The sequence below is a fragment of the Elaeis guineensis genome, chromosome 5 (assembly GCF_000442705.2).
Source record: "Elaeis guineensis isolate ETL-2024a chromosome 5, EG11, whole genome shotgun sequence".
NCBI lineage: Eukaryota > Viridiplantae > Streptophyta > Magnoliopsida > Arecales > Arecaceae > Elaeis > Elaeis guineensis.
The window spans coordinates 109,847,172-109,867,430 of record NC_025997.2 but is presented as its reverse complement, the minus strand read 5'-3'; the positions used below and the strand labels follow the sequence as shown (position 1 = coordinate 109,867,430).

The following is a 20,259-nucleotide window of genomic DNA, read 5'->3' as shown; positions in this document are numbered from 1 at the left end:
ACAATCTTCTTACTTGGCTTTGCCCCGTAGCTGCCTCACCTTCCTCTCGTCTCTTATTCTTTCTAGGCTTTCCTGACCACCTTATGAGAAATAGTGGTTGAATTATATTTTGCATAAGATCTTCACTAATGTGGTCCAAAACGATATTCAAATCAAGTATAGGATAAATTATATCTCCATAAGCTCTATGATACAAAAAGTCTTGCTGAAGAATTGGTCATAATAATGTTCAATTTTTTTCTCTGTTACAGTTTATACATGCAGTGGCATGCGTACAAGGGAGGCTATTAATTTGTCAGTGACCACATAGGCAAGTTCTATGATTTAAGTTAAACCACAAAGTGTGTAAAACCATCCTTGACTCAAAACTCATTTTGACCCACGGCTATTAAAGAGCAAAACCTTGAATCTTGTATGATAAAATCAACTCTTTTCATAACTTTTACGTATTTTGTTTATTAGTTCACTCTCAAACCTCTAAACAAAGATAGCACTGACTTGTTCTTGAGGTCACCAATCCACTGGTTGAAGCTTTCAGTTATGTTATTTGTAATGTGATCACTTTTTGCTCGAGTCATATGCATGCCTTGCCCACATATAGACTGGTATATTCGTCAACTAGTCATAAGCTTTTTGGTCTAGTTTCTAAATATTTCTCAAAGCCTTGTTGAGCAGTACTCATTCATTATAACCTTTGGTTGCTTGCCAGAAATATGCTCTCAAAACTAATGCAGGGAATTTAGCCTTAAAATTGTTGTAGAGATGCATACATAGCGTCGATGTATAGTGGAGGACAATAGCTCAGAAACAGCTTAGGGCAAACCCTATTGTGCATGAATTCCACAAAATATTCAATACGTGAATGAGTAAATTTTTTGGCATAATTGAGGAGTAACCAATACAATTAAATAATAGTAAACAAACTACAATAATCACATATGCATATAGAATCATATAGTCTTGTACAAAATTAAATTTTTACCAAATCAATTGAATAATATGTGATGCAATTGAGTAACAATTTAGATTAGAAAATATATGCGCATCTTTATGATTGTCAAAGGAATGATACTGCTACAAGATCCTAACAGAATATCCAAGCAACCGAGGAACCAGCTCCAACTATCCCTATTTTCTATCTCAAATGGCAACTGCTAAGGAAAATATACCATTATTGCCATCCAGAGCAATAGCAGAAAGTAGAACACCAGCATAAGTAGCTTTGAGATGGGACCCATCTAAATCCAAGAATGGCCTACACCCTTTTCTAAAACCATTTTTCATTGCATGGAAACAAATAAAAAGCCTCTTAAAGATGGGGTCCCTATCTATGTAATGTCTGTCAACAAAAAAGGATAAAAAAATTAGGCAATCGATTTCATCACATTCAAAAGAAATCAAATTAGAAAAGACCTAGATATGTATGAAATTGAAGCAATGCTTATAAAGATCCATACACAAACTCTCTAGAAAAAAAAAACTTAAAAAGAACTTGAAACTCAGACACCTCCTATTGAGAAATCGAAATATTAGTAATCTCTACCAAGGAATGGCAAAGGAACCTAAAATCACATATTTACCATGACTACATCCAAAAAAAATGCGACCTGAGAACGACCAGAGCCCAAAAATCATTGATTATATGACCAAAAAATATGAAAGAAACAAAACAATATGATATTTACCTCTCAAATCAAAGTGGAAAAGCATCAAATCCCACAACAACGACCTCGTTGTCCCTACTTCACCACAATCCCTTCCTTCCAAGTTGCCAGGAGTACCACCAGCTTTGTACTTCTCTCCCCTCCCTTTTTTATGGGTATCGTCTTTCTCTCCGTCATTTTTTTCTTTTTGGGTAACTCTCTTTCTATCAAAGGATGGGTTATCGTGGTTGTGGAAATCCAACACGGGAAAAAACTAATGGACGTTTCACCATAACAGGAGAATAATGGCCGTTTGTTATAATGAAAGATGACAACGGCCGTTTCAACAAATGGATTTAGATAGGGATTGCGGATTTCCCAAACGTTGGAGGGGGATCTATAATTACCCAAAACCTAATCCTAAGTGGTACATGGAATTGTCAACCTTATACAACTGTTGTACTTGTCACATCACATGTCCACAGTTAGATCATGGCTACACCCAATGTCAACTCTTTAACACATGATATTGTAGATATAAATTTAAATCATATAAAAACTTTATACGAAATGCAATAACATTGTGATAAAATTTTATAATATATATATATATATATATATTTCAGAAGTTATACAATGTTCCCATTTCATGAATTTCATATGTAAGACTTCAAAGGGTTTTAGTTTAGTTCATGAATAGAGATCTAAGTTACAAGGAACAGAGTATGAATTAAGATGTTTTAGTTTTCCATGGATTACAAATACTAAGTCATTAAAAAAAAGAAGGTTCGGATCTATAAAAAATGGAATATCGATCAAAAATATGAAAAATAGAACACTATTTACTATTCACTACGGCTCAAGTAAATCACATTATGTTTTATATTACTACTATGTTTTCCCTTAAGAACTTAATATGAACCATCTGCTCCGTTAATGGGTGAAGGATTATCGATGGCCGACGGCCGGTGGCCAACCACACTGAATGGCCAATGCTTACAACTTGCGAACAGTCCAAAGTGAAGGAGGAGGAGGAGGAGGAGGAGATAAAGAACAAGCCTCTTGGAGTGCGGTGAGACATCAAGGGCAAAGGATGGCGGTGAAGAATCTGACAACCTGAACTCCTGGAATACTACTACTCTCATCTTCTTTTCCTCTCTTGCTTTGACCCCAACAGTTCAACCGACTGATTGGAGATCGGTTCAAATCTTGCTACTATTACTAATGCAACCTCTAGCCTACCTTGTTGCATAAAATTCCATCAACTATGCTTGGACTCACAAAACAGATCCCCATTAAATGCTAACAATTTTTAATCATGATTGATTTCCTACTAAATCATGGTTAGCATTTAATGAGGAACTAGGAATGGTAGATATGTGGAACTTTTATAGGTTTGCATCCTACGTGGTAAAACGATTCCACCTAATAATTTCTCTAGTTAGAGATCACTTCTGCCATAGCTTATTCAGGGTTGGCACAATCAGTAGACGTATCAAGATCAAAACAGTTTTGAAAACTTGGTTCCAAATCCAGTTGAGCCTAAACATGACTTAGTTTGCAACAACTTGTAAAGCTGTACTTGGTAGTGGGATTTATCCCGCCAGATGCCCAAAAAGATCATGGAATAGTCTCGTTCGGGTAAGTCCAAAAGGTAAATGTATTTGACTGATTCTACTCTGTCGAAAATGCACAATGGAGTTGTTCCACAGAATTAAAAAAGCTCACTCCCTCCAATTACAATTTTATCTCTATGCACTCTTTAAAGATATAAGAAACAAGAGGTAATTTTGAACTTATCTAATATATATATATATATATATATATATATATATTAAAATAGAGGCTTCTGTTTAGTAGAGCCTCCATTTGACAAGTGGGATTTTAGAAAAATAGGAGGGAGCCACATGAAAAAAAAATCTGTTTGATAAAATCGTTCAACATACTTCGAATTCGAGACTCATGATCGAAGGAGGAGAAGAGAGGGGAGAGGGGAGGTCGAAGCATTTGACGGCAATGGACTTGCCATCGAGGAGAAGGCTATGGAAGACCTCGGTGAAAGCACCGCAGTCGAGGAATCAGGAGGGGTCGAAGGAGGCAGTGGTAGAGTGGAGGTCATGGAAGGAGAAGCGATAGAGAGGAAGCAACGAGGGAGTCTAGGGGGAGGGTACAATCACAACTATGGAAATGGCGAAGGGAGCGGTAGAGGTAGAAAAAGAGGACGAAAATGGCAAGGATTATGAGGAGGGTGGAGAAGGTGGAGATGATTGTGAGAAAGGCAGGCATGGTGGCGGTGGGACGCTAGGCTTGGTAGGGACGGCAAAGTAAGGGGCCACGAAGGCATCCAGGATTGGGGGGAGTAGCCTATCCGAAGTTTCAAAATGGGACATGCCAAAATGGGAATGCTTGTGAGTATGCCCATAGGGTATTTGAGAGCTGGCTCCACTCGGACCAGTACCACACCTGCCTCTATAAGGTGAGACCGACTGCAACCGTCATGTCTGCTGCTTTGCCCATAAGCCCGAGGAGCTCCACACTATCAACCCCTCTGCCGCCTCCATCGTCAAGATGGTGCTCTCCTCCCCAAAGTCGTCATCATTGGTGCTATCATCGTTGGATTTGGCAACAGCTTTGATGATGATGCAGCAAATAGGGTCGGACATGTCACCATCGATTTCATTGGGCTTGGGTGTTGGGATGGCTTAGATAAACTAGTCGGGCAGCTTGGCGACTCCGTCCTCCTTGTAGCTTTCGAGCAGCAAATTGAAGGCATCGCTGAGCGCCAAGGATTTAAGTTTGGACCTAAATTTGCTTAGACTCAAAGGGTACCAGCAAAAGGTGATCGATGAGATCTCAAGCATAACTGGACTCGAAACTCCCTAGCTACTGCCACCGCCACCTCTCGACATCAGATAGTAACAAGCTGTTTGGTTTTCTTAATCCCTCTATGCTGTCTCAGTTGTAGGGGCTCTCTAAAGCTAGACAGCAAGAGGCACATAAAGCACAATAATATATCAATTCGAGCTAGCACGTGATATGCACGTGCCTTAAGATGAGTGTGGAGTGAAAAACAAAAAATGAAAATAAAACTTAAGAGCCTCAAGTTTTTTTGGATATGTTTTTAAGAAATAAAAATTAAATTGTATCAGTTTGTTTCAAAAAGATTTCTATCTTTTTTCTTTTTAGTTGAAGTGAAGATTATATTTGATCTTTTATTTTCAAAAATATTTTTAAAATTATTATATTTATTTATCAGAAAAAAGATCCATCTTAAATAGTAAAAAATAATTTTAATTAATATCTATTTAAATATTATTTTATTAATGCTTATTCCATTAATGCCATCTTTTCAAAATAGATTCATCTTAAATGCTAAGAAATAATTTTGATTAATGATAGCTTAAATACTATTCTATTTATGCTTATTCCATCATTTATTTAGCTAGCCCAACTATCTCTCCTAATCCTTATATTTCAAGTCTCGATTCTTAATAAATTAAGAGCATTAATTGTTGTTTTCCTTTTAAAGTTATTATGCTTGGATTATAGGATCTTCCTTCTTAATGATGATGTTTAGCACTCTAATATAGACTTAACTTTGATCTATGTGTATATATAATTAATTTTTATTTCTAAAATTTAGAAAGCTTGAATTCACAAATCTACCTATTTTTTAATTCTAAAAATATTCTTTTGCCGTAACCAATTGCTACATCGTTAGAACCTCCTAAAAAGAAAAGTGGGCTAAGTCTCTCAGTCTATCACAAATATAGCATTTAACTGTATGTAGAAATTTTTTTAGATGGAGAAAAATTTAAAACAGCATGTATATATATATACATACATGTTTTTGATAAAGCATTAACATTTACTGCTACTTATTAATATCAAATATCATTATTTTTTTTAAACCAACATTAATAGATTAGGATTTAGATCCGAAAAATGTTAACATTGAACTAAAAAAGATTTTAAACTTTTCAGATTTGATAGGACTATGGATAAATATATTATGATATTTTATAATATAATTAAGATTAATGTATTAATATAGTGAACATCATGTTATATTATCAATTTTATTTTCATGTTCATGAGATATCAATAATAATTTTTTAACAAAATTTAGATTAATTTTATATGAAAAAATTATGTACATGCAGTGACTAAGCAAATAAATCGGCCATCGTAGATATACTTTTTTAAGAAAAAGATAAACAAAAGAAAAGCAAGAATAGATAGATGTAAATCTGAATGACTCCGATACAAATCAGTTAAGTTCAAGTATTTCTCCAACTTTTCAACAATAATATATAAAAATATCAAAAAAAAAATAAATTAAAAATAATATCTATTGCCTTAAAAAAATAGAAATCTGAAAAGAAATAAGACCGGAGAACCTCAAATTTAGAAAAAAATAAAATAGCTTATAAATAGCTTATAATCCATATCATACATAAAATATTTTTTTTATATTTTTTTAACTATTTTTAAAATATATATAAAATAGATATTAATAAACTACTAAAATAAAATACTTTTTCAGAAAAAAATCACATCCCATGCCAGGCACGGGGTTATAACCTAGCATAAAATGAAAACCGAAGCACTTGCTGGTTCTCTCGACCTATCCCTGTAAGTGAACAACAAAAGGGGATTTATCCCATGTAAAATAACGGACACGGTATAGAAGATATCCCTTCAAAATTATCCCATCTACCAAAAACAGCATAAGAAATCTCAACTGAGCTTGATAACAACTCAGCCTAGAGCATATAAGCCAAGCTTGGCTTGATCCAAGCTCGAGCAGCTGATACTCTGCTCAGCTCATTTGCACTCCTAATTGCATCATTCATTTTTCTTCCGTAGTAAAGACTATTGCACTGGTTTTAAAGCGGCAATGCAGAGGGATCACAACAATTGCATTAAATTTTGTACAGATCATATGAGTTCTGTCAATTGGTAGGTAGGTGTACATTGTAATCTCCTCTAAGTATCAAAATTTGTACCGTAACCTAATTGAGAGAAGAAAACCATATATTTGAGAGCCTTTTGAATGATGGACGTTCATTTTATGATTTTTGAATCATAGATTTTTATTACTTTCAACCGACGAGGAATCACGAGGAGGACAAGTGCAAACCATAACTGACGGCGCTCACAGTGATAAGAGGAGAAGAAGAGGATCCTTTAAACAACATTTAACACACAATGAGAAAGAACTACATCAAGAACCCTCATTAATGCCCAATGCTTAAATTATCATTTCTTCAACTGCCACAACCTCCCCTGCTCTGTGCATTGAACAGGGAATTATATACAACCACTGCCTTGTCCACCCAAGTCAGCTATTGGTAAACGAATAGAAACCGTCAAGATTTTACAAGCAACAGGTGAGGTGGTAGCCAAGTCTACTAACATTGGTCCACACTTGAAGCGGTTTGAGCTAGAGTTAAGGAAGAGTATTTGGTAGATGCACAAACAGGAAATACGAGATGGTACGGTTGCACCATTATGTCTAAGAAGCATAGTTCCTCTGAGCAATAAATCAAAAGACTTGCCTACCATCACTCTCCGTTCTAAGCAACCTTGAAAATAATGATTGACTAGCCATCCAATATTCGAAAGGAGTTTCCGCAAATGATCTTTCATACCATGGACACCAAAGACAAGACAATTTGAAAGTGGGAAGAGAAAAATAGCTTTTCAATGAAAATAAGATTTCTATATTTTATAAAAAATAAAAACTCATAACGAATTTAGAAAAATTATTTTCTCATCGACTAAAAATTAAAATAATTTTTTTTTAAAAAATACCCTTAAACTTTTAAATAAAATTGAGCCGGATCTTTTCTTCCATTAAAGGCATGACAGATTTTTATACTTTGCCAAAAGACTAGAAGCTTAATCAAATATAAATTATTCTAAAATATATCACAATTCAATGAAAAACCAAATATGTAAAAACCACTTTACTAAATATCATATATCTAGATATTAGTTTCTTAGAAAAAACATTTCAGCTGCAAACAAAACGTATCCTTCAAGCATGCACATGCGTGTGCTTGTGCATGCGTGCGCGCACGCACGAGAGAGAGGGTGGGGGGGGGGCGGGGAGGGTAGAGGAGAAACCCACATTAAATTAAAATAGGAAGCTCATGCATTGTACAAAATGTCAATACCAACAGGAGAGCCCAATATTGAATATGCAGTATGATACTATGCCAATCCACATTGTACATCAAAACTTGGCCCAAACAAATGGTATCATCCACTTAAGCTGCACTCATGATTCCAAATTTGATGATGTTCTCAACTTTTGAACCTAATACTTCTGCTGATACTGGTGTTGATTCCAGTTGACTCACCACCATATGGACCAGTAGGCTTCCTAATGTCCCGTACTTGCCCTTTCCGTCTGATGACTGCTTTTTGGTGCTTAATCTGAACACGCAGACAGTCAATGTTGAGAGAGAGATAGAGAGAGAGAGAGAGAGAACGTGGAAGCTTTATTTTGATGCAATAAAATATTTCAAACCTCCCAACAATTACCTTGTATTTCTTTCTTGGAATTTTAGTAAGCTTCTTCCGAGGACGAGTGAGACCTCTATTCTTCTCCATCTGTTGCATAGATCAAGTATAAGGTTTCAGAGTTCCAGATTATCGCATAGCTATTATAAAGTTCGACCACAACTGAATGAGGTAGCACCAACCTGGTATGTGATCTGCCTCTTACCGTCTGCTTCTGGTTCCTCTGATGACGGAATAGCTGGAATTCTGTGACAAATGATACAGTATGACATGAGAACCGTCTTCATGACATAGCTTACCACACAACAAGTAGGTGATCTGCCGTGCAATTTTTAATTTTCTAGAATGGAAGCATACCTTGAATACAGCTCTGCTTTCGCCTTGAGTTTTTCAGTCCTCCGCTTTTTTGCCTCTTTGTAGAATTCATCCTCAGAGCCTATGGCATCACCATCTTCTGAGGCATCAATATCCATGGGATTTTCTTCTAGACTACCATCTTCATCTGCCATATCATCATCATCCATAGGATTTGCTCCAGCCCTTGCAAGTACACGGAGCTCATGTTTTCTCCGTCTTTCTCCAATATCATCTCGCTGGGGCAAGTCATCATCACCAGAAGTAACCTTGAAACAAAGTGGTTTTACAGAAGATGAGAATATTGTGACCCTCATAAAGTAATGACAAGAATCTATCAACAAAACTGATCCCCACATAGCATATAGTGTAATTGCCCAGACTGGCTGAACATCTGCCTGTGAGGCATAAAATTTCACCGAAATGGATGAGAAGCCAGGTCACATTCCCTGCCAAACAAGCTCTTCTACATGAAGATGCACCCCTCCATTTTCACCCTAGTACATGACAAAGATAAGGATACAAAATCTAATATCTGTAGTAAACCTACTCAAGAAATTCATGATTTATGGAATCACCGCCATCCATCAAGCACTCCTTCCCCTCACACAGAACATGTGCATCTTACATGTGCCCAACACTAGTACATTATACTCTACCATGTAAAGAACAATGCCTGGCACAGATGTGCACTTGGGCATGAGGCTGTCTCATTTCCCTTTCTACAAATATACTCTTCCTTTAGCTGAATCCTCTTTATATTCACTTTCTAAAACAGAGAAATTACAGCAAATCCTTGACTAAACAATCATAATTAATGAGGTTGTTCCTTCCTCTTGAATGCCTCGGGCATGCCCACCCTCAATGTGGCTGGATGTATGCCCATGATGCTAGGCTTCTCACTTAGAAGCTGGTTAGACCATGTGTTTCATATTTCTTCTAACTGATCTCTTTCACTTCCTAACTAGAACCTTCTGAATTCAGTCTATAATGGATGAATAAGGAAGACATAGGAGAAATATATCTTTATTATAAATGCAAATATCCAGTGCAGAACTATGCACCCGAGGTCCACAATCTTGGTATTGGCAAGTATACTAATCAAATACACTTGGTACGCAGATGCACACTAATTAAGTTCTCATTCACTGCTGTTTGCCTTTTTATTTTTTCTTTATTTTTATTTTTATGATTATTTTAAGATTTATGGATATTCAAATTATGATTTTAAGAGCATTTTAATGTTATTTTATTTCATATTGGTACCCTACAGATGGTATGATTGCTTAACGGATGCAACTATAATAATTAAACATAGATTTGTAAATTGGTACATTGATGCATATCATCATATGCCCTAATTTTCATCATTACATCTTTATTTCAACTATTAACTTCTTCTTGAACTCTTTCTTTTGACTTCTGCCATCCCTCCCCTTACTTTAAGTTTCTTTGCCTTCATTTCATATATTTAATAGGCTATATTATCCTGATATATAGGCGGACACGACACCCCAAAATCTGGATATTGTCTTGCTCATAGGCTTAGGGTTTCACCTCTTTGTATCTCTCTAATTGTTGCTGCCCGATTTATGATAAGCATCGACTAGAAAAGCATTGGTCTAACCAGACAGTACTAGGGTTTTTTTAAGCTTCCATTTTGTTTATGCAAACATTGTTCCATCAAGAGTTAAAATATTATAGGAGGATTCTAAGGTTTCTTATGACAAAAAAGGTATGTCTAAGGTGCATTTTGGTCTTTGACGTACCAATTTATAAGAGTTTGCCTTCTCTAATCACCAACCACAAAAAGTGTTTCTATTTGATGGTTCAAGTGAGCAAGAAACACAAATCTTGGACAATAGTGAATTGTTTTACTTAAGAGCATGACGTGCATTATAGGAAAGGTTATTAATGGTGGGTAATATTTTTATTTAAATATTAAATGTTGTGGTAATTTATAGCTGATAGTTGCTCTTCTAGATGAAATGAAGAGAAAACTCTTTCTTGGGGATCTATATGAGATCTACCTATCCGAGTCTTCGTCATTATATACAGATTAGAAAATTGATTATGATCCAGGCCATCTCCCTTTCAATGCCTTTTAATTAGGGCAAGGATTTTAAATTTTTATTTGAACCTAATCTTACAATAAAATATACAAGTTCTTCCTCACAAAACCCATCCTTTACTTTCATAATTTTTGAAGAAAAGAAAAAATAGCATCCCTAGCCCCTCTCCTCTCTTTTTAGTCGCAGGATGGCCCAAACAGACAAGAACAGCTCCAACCAAGTTGAACTGGGTTTTGCTTGGTTCAAACCGGTTCAGGCTGGTTCATATCAGTTCAAGAACCCAGAGGCCAAACCAACTTGGTTTCACACTAGTTCAGGTTGGTATACCCTGAGCTGAGTGGTTTAGTATGGTTTGGCAGACCATGCATTCACTGCACCATGCAAGGGAGGCCATGCACCTAAATTCTCTTCTTTTAGTCAATGCACCCCTTCATATTTGCTATCTAACAAATGACTCTAAATGAAAATTACATAAAAATAAACAGGGAATATATTTATCTAACCTACTTCAAACACTAAATAAATCACAACCATATATTGCTCCTTCCTCTTGAATATCCCACACACACAGCTAGTATTGAGCACTAATAATAAATAACTGCAGAATGGATAGGGAACCATTTATGCTAACACAATTTTTCAGGATGCAGTTACTTTGACAACAAGAAATTTAGAAAAAACAGATCCAAAAGAGTAAAATTTCTCAAAACTGTTGAAACAAAAGCTGGAGATCCTACATTAATACGTAGTGCAGTTGCATTCATGCAAGGAGCTATTCAGATTTTCACTGTAGTGCAGTTGTATTGTCCACATGGAAGATGGCTTTTACAGCGACCCAATGTTTATGTATTCTAAATATGTCACATTCTTTATCTTTGCATAAAGATATCCATAGTTCCTTTTAATTATTCAGTGAGTTCCCTAACTAGGAATTCCCATTGAATGATGTTGGCATGCAATTATTTATGTACCTTATTATATGATCCTGTAAACAATAAGTAAACCCATATTATATGCACAGTAAGTAAATAATAATTACCATGATCAATTACAAGCATATTAGGTTAAAGTTTCACTACCAGATTTCATTTAATTTTTCCAACATTTTCAGCATGCCCAATTTAATTTCATTAGCATATCTAGCTCTAAGTACCACCTTCAGCCATATCTATGCACAATAGCTGCACCTTTCACAGGATCGCTCAAATTCCAAGCATGATTATAACCAATTAGTAGATGAATGACAAACATAGAAAAAAGGTATAGATTTTATATAGTCACGTTCTGAATCTATACATCCAAGTAAATAAAAAATTGATTCATTATTATATGAGTTCTTGAATTAGTTTTTGAGGCAAAATGGACAAGCCAATATGAGGAAGTCATTGAATGGCATCAACTTAATGCAAATGAAAATTTTACAAGCATCTTGGAACCTAGAGAAACTTCCCAAAATACAAGTTAAGCTCTTAGTTAACCAAATAAATTTTGGGTGGGAAGAAGACATAAAGGAGCTTCCGAGAAAAGCCATATGGAACAGAATGTGGGAGTAAAGTCCAAAGCAGAACCAATACCATAGGTAGAAGATTATCTGACATGAAATGCCCACAGATGGGCTTGTTCCAATATGTTACATGTACAAGCACTGACCAGCAAATTTAGATAATGTCATAGAAGAATGACCAAACATTGTATTCTTTCTTATTAGCTAATGGTCTTTAAATATACTTGGTTTAAAAGTACATTATGGATTGGTAAATCAAGCAAAGCTGAATGCAACATTTATTAGGAAGAAACAAGAAAAAAGAGCGAGTGCATCGCTTGGAACAACCACATATGTTCTGCACACTATTTGCACAAGTTTTCTAATCTCTACTTTGGTTTACCAGCTTCACTACCCCATGCCATTCCCTATCATCTAGTGCTCCTTTTTTGCTCCATCAGATGAAGTTTCTTAAAACCAATAAATCAAAAAAAAAAGACATGATCACCATCCGAATGAATTGCTTTCACATGATCTTGTTTGCCAGATAGAATGATATTGAAAGATCATGATACATGCTATTCATGCAGATTATGCTAATGCCAATATGCCCAAGTTAACTGCTAAAAGGACATATTATGTGTACTGAACTTTTAAAATAAAAAAAGAAAGAAAGAAAAGAAAAGCAAAGAAAAACAAGTACTAGAAGTTTCCCAATAGTAACAGCAACCAGCCAGGCAAAGTAAAAGATTGACAAGTACAGCTAAAATAACTATAAATTGCATACTACATCTCCACAGTTCAAATGGCTTTGGTTTTTTGTGCTGCAGAATCATTATCGTAGTATCTAAACAGAATGTTGACCAAATGACAGGTGAACAGAGCATTCAATATTCTGTAGTTATATGTGATTTTTGAGTGTCACTTGGCATACCTTAGACTTGTTTGCTTTAGTAGCAACCAGCTGAGATAGTTTGCTTGTCTTCAAAAAACTCACATGACCATTATTCATGCGACGGCCTACCGCATTCTGCTGCACCTCATCATCAAAATCATATACTGTTTCCAGAGATCTGTTCAAATAAATAAAAAAGCCTGATATTAGAAAATAAAAAATATTTAACCTGGAAATGTTCTATTCAGACAGAAAAAAAAAAACATGCATACTGATGCTTCAATCTCCAGAGATAAGTACCGGTTAACTGGCTTCAAGGTATGATTTTGCATTTCCTCAGATTTTGAACTGGTGAAATTGTATAAGCCTTTCTGCTTCAACTTTTCTTCGATATTTGCTCTTACTTTAAGCATTTCCAAACTTTGTAATCCAACTTGAGCATCCTGTCTTGTAAAAATTTGAATCTGTTACTTAAAGTTTGTTATCCAAAAGCTGAGAATAGACTTAAGATTGTCACAGCAACATGAACAACCTCCTGCTTCTGATCAGCACTTCCATCATGATTATCCCTTGAGGAGTCGACCTTTGCTAATTCAGTTGTTTTATTAACCTGCAGTGTCATCAATGATGAGTTTGAGGAACAGCATACGTAGTATTTACAAATGGTTACACATTAGAGACAAATACCAATGCTGCTTCAAGTGGCTTAGCAGATTGGCCTGCTGTTTGTGGTTCAGGTTTCAGTGGAACACTTTTCCCAACCAGTCTATTACTGAAGCCATTTACAGAATTATGATTGACAATGTCCTCAATTTGGGATGGAAGATTTGCATCAATCTGCTTCACCTGTTCAGAAAGATGTATTAAAATGGTGGCATCTGAATGATGGCAGAACCTGCCACAACATATTAGCCACTTCTAGACGTACAAAACAAAAATTCGTAGCAAGCTAACCATGTGCTAGTTTCTGAACAAGACATGTTTCAAATAAAGAAAAATATAGAAAAGGAAGAAGAAGAAAGAGAGGAAAAAAATATACAGTAATAAAATGAATAAGCTGACAAGGACAGGACAAAATATTTCTATAGAAATTAAATGAACCTTCTCCACCAAGTTCTTGATCTCCACCAGCCGAGCTATTACAGGATGATCTCGAATGGAATGCCCCTCTGACTTGAGAAGAAGATAAAAACTAATTGCTTGGCAATAAGTCAACAGCAAAATCTGTTTCACCTCCAAGTAGTGCATCCCCCCATCAACGGTATCTTTTTTCTCTCTCGCCTTCAAAAGACGGATATGCATCAGAAAAAATAAAACACATGGACACATTGCATCTTTTGAACAAACATGTATCCATTCTATAACCTCAACATTTAAACCAATAATCACTCAACTCCTCCAGAAAATTTTCTACCAAGAAAGAAATAAAGGGAAAAAAAGACTTTATCAAAATTTATGTTCTTCAAAGATATTCAAATGAAAAATACGAAAAAAGAATTTTTTTTAAAAAAAAACTTGAGAGTTCACATGCGAAAAAGCAGGTATTCTTTTTTTCTGCCAACAATTTTGGCTGTCAATTCTGCAAGTTGAAAGCAGTGATAGATGCAAACAAAAAAAAAAAAAAAAGATGATAATGGAAAAAAGGGTGCCAGGATATTACACTAGAATATTCAGTAGGCCTTTTTTTGTTTTTTCTTTTCTTTTTTTTCTTTTTTTTTTTTTTTTGTTTTTTTTTTTTTTTTTTGTGGGGGCAGGAATAACAGAAGAACTTACTAGTTGACACTTCTGTTCTAAAAATACAAGTTGGAAAGGGTGGTTTCAAGAGATCTGGGAAGCTCTAAACACAACCACGTATTTTTTTAGGGATGACTAGTCCCTTGTCCAACATGATCTGTAATATTCCCAATGTAGGGATTAGCTGTTCTGCCAGCCACAGATCTATTTTAACCAATCGACACAATAAGATCTTCTGGCACTCAAACAGAGCCTAATGTAACAAACAATACTTCAATCAAAAGAACACAAAGTTAGTCTGAAACAATAGTAAAACATGCCTCAACATCATGCTAGGTGAATTTTCAGCCCTGAATTCAGCCCCAAAAAATAATGGATATTCATCAGAAAAATCAAAAATAATAGCAGTTATCTCAGATAGATTAAATCAAACTGGGTCTAATCTGGTGTATTTTCAGCTATCCAAGCCTTTGTTGAGGGTCTGAGTTCCTCGTTATTGACATTAGAAAGACCAGAAGAAAAGAAAGTTGAAAAGATAGATCACTAGGGCAGAGGAAGAGGAGGAAGAGACAGAATTAGATTGAAGAAAAAGAAATGTAGGGTATGTGGTTACAAACAGATGGGGACCGCCAAAAAAAAATAAAAGGACAGTGGCAGACATCAAAGTTAGGAGAGGAAGAGAGGAACTAGAGGGAGAATAGATGCCACATCACTCAAACTCATGGCCCAAAAAAGCTCATAGAGATCATTTTTGTTTGTCCCATCTTATCCTTTAAAAAAATCCATCTATTGTTGCATTTCCTTAAATTTATAAAGTGCATCAGCCTTAATATAAGCAATATGCACCATGCAAAATCACTGTAAATGATTGTGTGATAAAAGACTACAAATTAATTATATGAAACATCCCCACCATAGGTAAAATAACCACATATGATGAAATATAAGATAACATGCCAGCCCCAAAATGCTTTTGAAAGCTAATGTTACACCAGAATAAAGTAGCAAATAGTCTAACTCCGAAAAACGGAAGTGGGCCCGCCAAATGAAAAGGTAACGAAGAATAAAAGTTAAACTGAGGTATGAAACTGTCCCTCTTTGATTTTTAAGAATTGTCAATTCTTTATATTTTCTAACTTTTCAAGAACTCTCAAGAGTGTTCTGCAAAAAAAATATTGCCTATTGAACTCATCATAATTTTTTATGTAATTCTTAAGTTTCAGAAAACGTATAACTTTTTCTTCCCACAATTTTTTGAAGCTAGATTCATTAGCAAAACAAGCAGAGTATTCATCTGATTAATTTACTTCTTTCAGTCAAAATTAGAATTAATGTTGTATATTACTTTATCTATTTTCTTTTAAGATGATTGCAATTAATTATTTCAGGTTTCTTCACAGGCATCACTAAAGTATATCTAGAAAAGTCATGAATATTGTCTGAACCAGATGATTATAGCATTTCATATGTCTTCGTGTAAGATTTATCACATTCATAAGCATCAGAATGTTCGAATAGCACCCAATGCATTCACCTTAATCAAACCTCTAAACAAATTGCTATTCAACTAAAAAAAAAAAAAAGGCCATACCTAGTTTCTAAAAATAAGCGAATTACATCGTGTAAACTCTTGAGACCTATTATTAGAAGGCAAGATAGCATAAAATATAATCTTCTAGACATAACTGGATAAAATTGATTATATGCACAAATTGTCAAGATATTGACTTAAACTAGAAATTGACATGCATCAATGGATTTGCATCCGGATAACAACCAGAAAACGTTTTTCACAATTTTCATCCTAATTGAGCATGCTCCCCTTTTAAGAGGTTCTGGATAGAGCAGCCATTGAATGAGTAAATCAACTAGTCATAATTCAAATTTCAGTCAATTTGGACATAAAACTACCAATGCAAGTGGGACCCAAAAAAAAAGAAAGCATGCACATCCAGCAAGCATGAAGAACCTAAGGAAACAAACTAATAAATCTGAAAAAAGAAAAATATTTTTTTTTTGCCTGACCAAATTACACTTTATCCATTGTCCAATAATATTTGCAGGAGGAAAGAACAAGATAGCACCATATACATGAGAACTGAGGAGTCATTGATAGCATTTATTAATTATAAGAACTGAGAAATGATATAGTGAGAATGAAACAACTTGCAATTACCTTGCCTAGAACTGGTTTCATTTTTTGAAGTTGGTCAACTGCCTCATTCAATTCTGAAAGCAAGCCAACTAGTTCAGGGGCAGAACTGCAAAAAAAGAAGAATATGATGACACAGATCAAGAGTACATATAATGTATTTATGTACATATGCATGAATGCATTTATATACTTTTGGATGGTATCTAATGATAAAGGAAACAATTCAATATTTATTTTAAATATATAAACTATTTATAAAGCAAAAATATTTCCTCCTTTAACAGGCAAAGTGCATTTTTTATTTTTTTGGTGTGGCTGTAAGCATTATGTTCAATCATCCCTTCTTCATTTATAATCCAGATTCAGAAAACAGCAAATAAACTTACCCATTCCCCGCCTTCCCCACCCCTCCCCTTCCGCCCCAAACCCAGCGCTACAGGAATGAGTCTTGCAAATGTGGCAGACAAGTTTTCAGACAGCCAAGCCCACCTTAAAGCCACTTGATGCTTAAAAAAAGTACATCCCTCTTGAATCTTTTAGAGAAAAAGAGGTGCATCAAATATTCCTTCCACTTGAATTAGCCATGTGCATCTCACATGCCATGCAAAAATTCTTTTAATGGGATCATGGTTATTCATTTAATATTTTCATCCATTGATGAGATCATAGAAGTCCAACTGTGCCTTATTGGATCTGCCATGTGCACAGAACCCATAAGTAACATTTATTATAAATAGAATCATGCTCAATCATAGTCGTTTATCCTTTTAAATTAGGCACATGCTGACCAGTCATGGAAACAGGATATGTCAACTTTTTTATCAACATGGATTAAATGGCCATTACTCAGTCATGTTCCCGATGATCCGGAGTCCTGGGAGGGGCAAACTAGATACAAACCTAACTTTGGTATTTTGTTACACAGTGGCTGCCCCAGGACTTGAACCCATGCCACTGCACTTGTTAGCTCAAGCCTTTACCATTGCACCAAGAAATAGCCCCCTTTATATTAACATGGATAAGGTGTCATATTCTATAATGGGATTTTTTTCCCCGTCTTTAAGAACTCTACTTCGGAAAGTTTTTTAACATTAAATTTGCAAGTGTCCATGTAAGACTACCTCAATGAATCTCCTTTGGGTATGAAATGCTAGTTCAGACCACCAGCTGTCTACCTCCGAGTTGAAGGGATCCAAAACATCTAAAGCTAATGTAAGATCTGGCAAAGATAAATTTACACCAATACGTTCTCAAGCATTCAAATTTGTTTTCCAAATATATACAACAACATGCATTACCCAGTGCTGAAAGTTGACCCTAAACGGTTAATGCAAGACCCCATGGATACCATCATGACACTCAGGATGATCAATAAGAAGACAGGATCAACTGGCATGCTAACATATAATATCCACATTGCTGCTGAGAGGGATTCTCGCATATATTCAGTACAAGGTTACTTCACCTTCTTGTCTACTAGGACTTTCAAAGATGATGAGAGCCGAGGCTAGAGGGAGCAACTTCATAAATTTATGATTTCTAGCTCAAACGTAATGTGAAGATGTCATAAAGAGATGCACTAGATACCATTTTAGTGACTTACAACAACCCCAATGTACACCTTTGGGACCCACTTATGTTTTCAGTGCCTTGCACTTAGACTACCATATGAGGTGAGGGAATCAAGGATTTCAAAAGCATGTCAGAAGATTAACATTTAAGCTTTTATCATCAATCCAGCACATGCACGTGCGCAATCCCTCTTCAAGATAAAGGTCATTGTGATCCATAAGTTAATGCCAAATATTAGGATGAAAAACAACAAAATTCTTTTTTTTTTCTTTTTTTTTTTTTTTTTGTGGCCAAGAACCAAGATGCATTTAACGATATGATTAGCTATAAAGACCTATACATACAAGCAGTATTTACCGTACCACCCTATACCACCCTATAACGGGCAGTACATGGCATATCATATAGTACCGATATGCCAAACCGCCCTATATCGACACAGCCATATCGTACCATACCGCATACCAATACTATAGTGAGATTTCACCAATATGGAGTCCGATACTAAGATGGCAAACCTTACATACAAGAATCTAAGATGAGGGGAAATTTAACATGTCATCAGCAAATTAATCAGGCTAGGACACATTTATTTCCTATTAATTTACTTATCTAGTACAATCTTCCTAACATGCAGCCACTCAAATGCCGCAAGCACAAAAAAAAAAAAAAAGCATCATGATAGGCTGTCAAATAGATTAATGAAATAGAGATAATTGAGGTATTCCTCAGCAAAGAAGCTTATAAAAAGGCTGCTGCTAGATAATTGGAGACGCACAAAAATTATTGAACCTTGCAGTTGCACATTGCCATGATCTCATCATGGAGGATACCATGCCAGGACCAAACAAGACAAGACGATCAAGGTAAGCTAAACCTACCTTACAAGTAGCCTTGACCAAGAATTTTGCACCAATGTTAACAGCTTGGCATCAAGTCAACAAATTGTCATGGAAATATTATCCTGTACATTAAAATAAGACCGCAAAGGTGGAAGACTAGGGGGTATAAGAAATGACAATGTTTTTAGTGGTCTCAAAACAATGCCAACAAATTGTCACGAAAATATTATCCTGTACATTAAAATAAGACTGCAAAGGTGGAAGACTAGGGGGTATGAGAAATGACGGAATGTTTTTAGTGGTCTCAAAACACACAAATTTGCTAACTAGGCCAAATGTGAACATCTTCATTTGTACTTTATTCTTATCATGTCAAGTACAAACGCTCATAATAAGATATTTTAAGTCAAATGCAGAACCATATATAAAGTGTTGCAGCAAAATTAGTGAAACGGGAAAAATTTAATGCACAAGACTATATGTGCTTCAAAAGTTTTATTAACTCTCCGGAATAGAATTTGTGACAAAATTGCCTAATGGTTCATGACCTCATGCAAGAGACAAAGATTATGTTTGTTGACTCAGAATATCGATAGAAAAAGGTGTGTTGACTGTAAATATATAAAGTTTGATATGCTTGGACAGTAAATGTGAAACAAAAGCATACCTGTACACAACATCCATTTGCTCCTCTTTTGACAGGGCACTAAAATCTTTCTTAATCTTCTCATAGTTCTCAAAGGGGCTGTCTTCCAATGCACCATCCACATCAAGTTTACTCATGACTTTCTTTCTATCCAAAGCTTCCTGTTTTAACAAAATGTCTCTTTCATGAGACAAAGTTCTAAAAGTGATAAATATAAGCACACACCAAAACCCAGTTTAATATTTTTAAATTCAGTTTTAAAATTTAAAAGCCTCTATATATTACAAATTTTTCCTCATGCAAAGATATTAGGTCACATTATGCTTCTTTCA

At 35.3% G+C, this 20,259-nt stretch overlaps 1 protein-coding gene across 1 annotated transcript in view; it reads right to left on the bottom strand.

The window, feature by feature from the left end:
- Positions 1 to 7,780: 7,780 nt before the first annotated feature.
- The window catches only part of LOC105033683 (protein THALLO), a 29,309-nt gene continuing 16,830 nt past the window's right edge, over positions 7,781 to 20,259 (bottom strand). The window contains exons 7-17 of the mRNA XM_010908575.4: positions 19,949 to 20,088; positions 16,889 to 16,973; positions 14,080 to 14,259; positions 13,666 to 13,824; positions 13,511 to 13,588; positions 13,279 to 13,421; positions 13,018 to 13,156; positions 8,532 to 8,797; positions 8,357 to 8,420; positions 8,196 to 8,264; positions 7,781 to 8,087 (exon numbers count right to left, since the gene is read on the bottom strand). Of these exons, the coding sequence (XP_010906877.1) occupies positions 7,956 to 8,087; positions 8,196 to 8,264; positions 8,357 to 8,420; positions 8,532 to 8,797; positions 13,018 to 13,156; positions 13,279 to 13,421; positions 13,511 to 13,588; positions 13,666 to 13,824; positions 14,080 to 14,259; positions 16,889 to 16,973; positions 19,949 to 20,088 (1,455 nt within the window). The 3' untranslated portion in view covers positions 7,781 to 7,955. The remainder of the gene's footprint in view (positions 8,088 to 8,195; positions 8,265 to 8,356; positions 8,421 to 8,531; positions 8,798 to 13,017; positions 13,157 to 13,278; positions 13,422 to 13,510; positions 13,589 to 13,665; positions 13,825 to 14,079; positions 14,260 to 16,888; positions 16,974 to 19,948; positions 20,089 to 20,259) is intronic.